At 35.9% G+C, this 7,081-nt stretch overlaps 1 protein-coding gene across 1 annotated transcript in view; it reads left to right on the top strand.

The window, feature by feature from the left end:
* Nucleotides 1–392: 392 nt before the first annotated feature.
* The window catches only part of znf143a (zinc finger protein 143a), a 28,115-nt gene continuing 21,426 nt past the window's right edge, over nucleotides 393–7,081 (top strand). Inside the window, exons 1-3 of the mRNA XM_079810815.1 lie at nucleotides 393–534; nucleotides 4,206–4,308; nucleotides 7,057–7,081. The exon at nucleotides 7,057–7,081 is cut by the window's right edge and continues 62 nt beyond it. Of these exons, the coding sequence (XP_079666941.1) occupies nucleotides 397–534; nucleotides 4,206–4,308; nucleotides 7,057–7,081 (266 nt within the window). The 5' untranslated portion in view covers nucleotides 393–396. The remainder of the gene's footprint in view (nucleotides 535–4,205; nucleotides 4,309–7,056) is intronic.

Below are 7,081 nucleotides of genomic sequence, written 5' to 3'. Positions count from 1 at the left end.
AGCAACCACATCTGTCTGAGAGACTACATGGCCTTAAAACCTTCAAACTTTGTTCTTTTAAAACTGATTGAAACTTAAAACGACTTTGAATTTAAAAAAAAAATCCACTTTTACACATTGAAACCTCAAGATTTTCACATTTTAAACCTTGAAACTTCAAGGTTTTCAACCTAGTTTATACTGGCCTTGTTGGGGGAAAACAGCTAAAACCAGCCTAGTTGTCTGGTCTTAGCTGGTTTAAGCTGGAAGTAGCTGGTTTAACCTGATTTTTGCTGGTCTAGCTAGGTAATTAATGACAGCAATTTCATTTTTGGGTGAACTATCCCTTTAACTGGGAGAGTGTTTCACTCCCGAACAACAGGGGGCAGAAAAGACCTTTTCACTGTGCCCCCTGACATGAAAACCACAGAAGAAACACACCAATTCAAAACACACCGTTTATTTCACGATGTTAGGGACCTTGATATATGGAAATATTACACATATAATTTGATCCGGTGCGCCGTTTCTGATAGATTTGAGTTCTTCAGAGAGGTGAGTGTCTAAAACACCAAACACATCTGTTATTAATGTAATAGATCATGCGATATGCACTACAGTGTAGCTACTGCAAATCAGATTCGCTTCAGCAGCAATAATACACCATGTTTATAAACACTGTACTGAAAGCGATCGGCTGTTAAGTGTCGCACGGTTTGTTTACATCTTTCTCAAACTAGATATCGCAGCAGGCTAACAGCTACTTTGACTTCACATCTCCTCATATCATTTGTCAATGTTTTCAAAGATGTGTGCGTGCCGGGTAGATTAACCCCAATTTATGTATTTTAATTTTTTACAAATTATAGAAGGCACCTCAGCACTACTGAGGTGACTAGAAAACACTGTACAAACATGAAGGACAGAAGCTTTTTTTGAGATACGGAAGTAAAGCTTCACGTCTGGTTTATAGTATTTTGTGATCGTGTTAATGAATGTTTCATAACAATTTATATTATCTGAATCCTCCTTATAAAGCCTACTTTATCATTTTTGATGCATGAATTTCTAAAAATCTGAATTTTGATAGTTGGGTCATTCTTGTCATACAGTAACTTTTCTGTCTCTATGATTTTACTTACCTATATTTTCTATAAAACGAGTCACATATTTATAAGAAATGGCTTAAATTATATATTTAGGTCTTCTTTATCACTTAACCAGATATAACAGACATTCAAATTTGATATATGCATTACATTTTATTATGTCCTCAGTGCAAAGTAATCAACTTCCACAAGAACTATAAACCATGAAATGATAAAAATCGCAAAATATTTTTAGATTATGTTATAGAATAGGCAAAACTGAATCAAAATCATACATACATCATATGAAACTATATATATATATATATTTTTTTTTTTACAATTTTCTTAATTTACTGTGCCCCTGAAGTCATCTTATCCTGCTTGTCCCACTCTTAAAGTGTTATGAAGAATGTTTGTCCGGTCAAAAATATGTAAAAATATATCTGACATAGTTATAAAAGTTCTGTTTATCTGTAGAAGATTAGCTTAGCTAGCTAAGTGTTGATCACTCAAAGAGCTACGGCTAACTTGGCTTAACATTTTCCACCCTGTTAGATTCAAAGATATAAATTCTAATAGAATAAATTGTGTATATTGCAAATTCTATACACACACACACACGCATATATATATATATATATACACACATATATATATATATATATACACACATATATATATATATATATATATATACACACATATATATATATATATACACACATATATATATATATATATACACACACATATATATATATATATATATATATGTATGTGTGTGTGTGTATATATATATATATATATATATGTGTGTGTGTATATATATTATATATACAATATTATATAGGTGCAGTTCCACACATACTGATGGCAAACCATGTAGGACAATGACGGAAAACTAATCCACTGTTATGGTGTTCCACCCTGTAAGTTGAGTCATTTTTAAATAATAATTTGACAGCAACGTTAAATGTTTTGCATACTTATGTCTTATTTTGGGAGGCGAGGAACATTAACAGCATATACAGTATATGTGTTTGAACATTTCTTTTTATTATGTACCATCCTGTTGGCAAAAATGGGTACAAAAAGTACCTGTTCTTAATAATCAAGACATTCAATTCATCAATAATTGTTTTGTTATCGTTTCAAGAATAAAAAAAAAACATGATGGCATAAGGGACATATATGAGAAAAGCTTGTTATTGTTTAACATTTACATTATTAACATTTTGTGATGACTATGTATATGTCCCTAACAAGGTGGAATACCTTCACGGCCAGAACAATGAATCTACCCATAATTATTGGCTTGGCCAATATGTATTCCTAATTGTTAAACATGTCACTATTTTGGTAGAATGCTAAAAATATGAAAAACAATTATCGTCGCTTCATAACATTAAGGTTAAACCACTGTATTCACGTGGACTGTTTTAATCATGTCTTTCCTACTTTTCTGGACTTTGAAAGTTGCAATGACGTTGCTGCCTATGGCTGGCTCAGAAAGCTCTTGGATTTCATCAAAAATATCTTAATTTGTGTTTCGAAGATGAACGAAGGTCTTACGGGTTTGGTACGACATGAGGGGGAGTAATTAATGGCAGCATTTTCATTTTTGGGTAGTCTAACACTTTAAGTGTGAATATCTTAACTTAATTTTGGATTTGGATTGAAATATATTTTGTATAAAAAATCTTTATATTAACTTTCTATTTATGCAGTACAGTGAATGAAAACTGTCTGTAGTGTTGTCAAAAGTACAGACTTCGGTACCAAGTTGCTGCTGAAATTTAAAAAATGTGACGCTGTTGAGCGGAATCGTAAACACCTCTGATTGGACATTGTGCTCACACACTCAACAAATATGTCTGTGATTGGCTACAATGACCAGCGCTTCAAAAACATGTTGTAAATAGACGTCAGTGAGGTTTTTCACAGTGCTTACACAGATACACACTGGTGCGTTTGAAAGCAGGCGTCTATCAGCGAACCAGTCCTACGGTCCAACGCTGATGATGATCATTGTAGCTAATCACAGACACATCCGATGAGCGCGTGAGCACAATGTCCAATCAGTTTACAATTCCAGCTCAACAGTGCTCAAAGTGTCACATTTTTTAAATTTCAGTACCGACTTGGTACTGAAGTCTGTACTTTTGACAACACTCTGTGGTCTCCCAGTGGATTACATTGTTGGCAGTTAGTTTAGTGATTAATTTACATCAAAACAAAAGATAACATGTATGCCTTCATCTCCGTAAACATAATTTTTGTCTTACATTTCACAATGAACTCATGCAAGCTCAATGCCAACTCATTTTCTGTCAGTTCTTTTTCGCGTGGGTGGTTGAAGGACACGAATAATACACTCAATGCATCCTTCAAAATGAGCCGAATGAAGGACTCGAAATGAAGGCTACCTTTCAAGGATCCTTCAAATCGGGATGGCTTTCGGCAGCGCTTGATGACGTGGCAGTCGAGATATGCAAAGCATTATAGAAATATAATGATGGAGCAGACAGGAAGGAGCATTCTGTATGTTTAAGGGGAAAAGGGCCATGATAATATTTAAAGTATATATTTATAGACCTGGTTTTCAGGGCTTAAATTAAGCCAGGATTAGGCCTTAGTTCAATTAGGGCGGGCATTTAAGTAGTTTTTATAAATGTGCGTTAATGTTACTGGTGTGCATCTTGAGACAAAACCATGGGACTGACCTATTTTTAAGATATGGCAGTGAAAGTTGCTTTCAGTTCAAACAGCTCAAACACACATTTTATTCTGGGACGTTCTCTATTAGAATTATTATTGTTATACATTCTAGCGGATAGATTAAGTGTGTTGTGTCTTAAGATAAATTATGCCATTTTGATAAATGGGGTTTTTCCATTTAGTTTGACATTACAACTGAGGGAAAACAAAACCCTGTCACACAAATGATTCTGTTTAGTAAAAGTTTTTTTAACATGCACAATGACACAATGGTACATTAATTTTGTAATATTTTATAACCATATTAAGTCATACAATCAACAATTTATAGAATCTGAGACCGTCACTTCATCACAGTTCCATAACTAAATGTGATCATATAGTTATATTGTGTTCCTAACATTTGATTTCTCTCAGGTTATAATGCTGCTGGCTCAGATAAATCAGTCGGCAGATTTCCAGCATGAGGGTGATGCTCAGGAAGTCACGCTCTGCTTGACTGAGGCTGTGGGGATTGCAGGTCAGAGCTGCACACTTTAGAAATGATTTCTTTCAGACATTGACATTTTATTAAAGGGAAAGCATACAGACTACTGGTAAAAAATATATATATTTTTAAAAAAGAAATTAATACTTTTATTCAGCAAGGATGCATTAAATTGATCAAAAGGGACCGTGAAGACATTGGGCCCTATCATAGACCCGGCAAGTGTGTTTTGCTAGTTTCAGTTATCGTTTTCACGTCCATCGCCACGTTGTTTAAATAGCAAATGCACTAGAGCCCATCTGTTCCCCCATGGGCGTGCTGGTCTGAAAACCAGGTGTGTTCAGGTGCATTGTTGGCGCGTTGCTATTTTGAGGAAATGAAAACGAGTATTTTTTGTGTTATTTAAAGGATTCGTTAGTAATATGTGCCTGTAGTAGGGCCCTATAATTTCCACTTTCACGGAGTTGCGGAATTGGCATATTAACGTGGAATCTAGTGTTAATGCGGAATTTCGCAGAATTTTACATATTTGGAATGAAATGCTGTTTTGTGTGGGAGAAGAATGCATGTCTGAGGAAAATGCAGACCGGGGGAAGCAAATCTGGGCGACACAACCCCTCCCGTCATTTCAGCTCCCCCTTCAAAACAATGAAAGTATGGCAAAGCGGCTCCGCGGCTCTGCTTTCGTCGGCGAAAAAGTAAAAAAACTCCACACTAAGCCCTCAGTACCGAGCCGAGCAGCTCCCTCGCGGGGAGTGCTTGCTGTATTTTGCCTTGTTTTTAATGTACTGTATGGAAAATAATGTATTAAATGAACTTGAGAGAAAAGGAGATGCGCGGGACAGCGCGTCTGATCCGCGTCGTGTTCGGAAGCTGTAGATCTTAAAGTGACAGTAGCACTGATAATGTCTGTCATTAAAGGGTTAGTTCACCCAAAAATGAAAATTCTGTCATTAATTACTTACCCTCATGTCGTTCGACACCCATCAGACCTCCGTTCATCTTCGGAACAGAAATGAAGATATTTTAGTTGAAATCTGATGGCTCTGAAAGGCCTCCATTGACACAATGGCACGGTTCACTCTCAAGACCCTTAAAAGATACTAAAGACGTCGTTACAAAGTCCATCTCACTACAGTGGTTCTACAATAACTTTATGAATCGGCGACAATAGTTTTTGTGCGCAAAAAACCCCTAAATAACGACTTACATAGTGATGACGATTTCAAAACACGGCCTCATGAAGCTTCGAAGCGTTATGAATCAGCGAGTCGATTCAGCGGTTTGAATTGCCAAATTTCAGCAGTTTGGCGGTTTGACACACGCTCCGAATCATCATTCGGCTCACTGATTCATAACGCTTCGAAGCTTCATGATGCCGTGTTTTGAAATCGTCATCACTATGTAAGTCGTTATTTAGGGTTTTTTTGCGCACAAAAACTATTGTCGCCGATTCATAAAGTTATTGTTGAACACTGTAGTGAGATGGACTTTGTAACGACGTCTTTAGTATCTTTTAAGGGTCTTGAGAGTAAACCGTGCCATTGTGTCAATGGAGGCCTTTCAGAGCCATCAGATTTCAACTAAAATATCTTCATTTCTGTTCCGAAGATGAACGGAGGTCTTACGGGTGTCGAACGACATGAGGGTAAGTAATTAATGACAGAATTTTCATTTTTGGGTGAACTAACCCTTTAATGTTCATCAAAGAACAACGGGAATAGAGAAAATTATAGCTTTAATGATGATTAATCTATATTTCACTTATTATTTATGCAACTTATTAAAACATTTTTAATTCAGTTTTTTTTTATCAATTCACAGCACTAATATTTTGTTGTGACTTGAAGTTCTTAGACTGCCGTATTTGTCCTGAAAAGTACTGAGTAAATGTGATGTTTGTTACCTCAATACATTTAAGGTCATTCCTATTTTATGTTTTATGTTCTATTATATTAACATTAAAGGCTCTTTTTACGACTAAAATAACAGTTAAGGGTAAAAAAAACCTGAATTCCCAAAAATTTAAACGGAAAAAAAGGAATTAGCAAAAATTAAAACGGAAAAAAACGGAATTTGGGAAAAATTTAAACGGAATTTGGGAAAAAATAAAACTGATTTTATAGGGCCCTACTATAGGCGGGTGCACAACGCACGTACACTCTGCTTATTACACACACAGGGCAGCACACAAACATTTTTAAATATTAAAAATAAAAGGATTCCTCTCTGGAGAAGCGTTCAGTCTTTCCGCTCGCTAATTCCTCTATGGTGCAAGCGCAACTGGCTTTTAAAGGGAATGGTAGATGAGACTATGATTGGTTTATTGCATGTTTCGCCCAAAACACACCCATGACTCATTAAGAGACTAGGTACAACCCTTTTGCACCATGCGCCTGGCGCGCCGACAGTTTTTTCTGGCATTAAACTAGCAAAAGTGGACATGCGCTACCTGCACCTGCGCCATGCACTCAGTGGTTTTCTTTTTGGTCCTAGAAACTAAAATATTAAGCTGCACAACTGTTTTCAATATTGAGATAATAATCATAAAGGTTTCTTGAGCAGCAAATCAGCCTATTAGAATGATTTCTGAAGGATCATGTGACACTGGAGTAATGATGTTGAAAATAAATTAGATTTTAAAATATTACCGTATCACTATTTTTACTGTACTTCTGATCAAATAAATGTAGCCTTGGTCAGCAAAAGAGACATTTGAGTGGCAGTGTACTCCATATTACAGTCATCCTGATCTCTCTCTTTGTCTTGTTAATTATTCAGACGGCGATCAGGGCATGGACACAGT

The sequence above is a fragment of the Gobio gobio genome (genome assembly GCF_949357685.1).
Source record: "Gobio gobio genome assembly, chromosome: 2".
NCBI classification, from domain to species: Eukaryota; Metazoa; Chordata; class Actinopteri; order Cypriniformes; family Gobionidae; genus Gobio; species Gobio gobio.
Note: the sequence above shows the minus strand (reverse complement) of the source record. Positions and strands in the feature narration are given on the sequence as shown.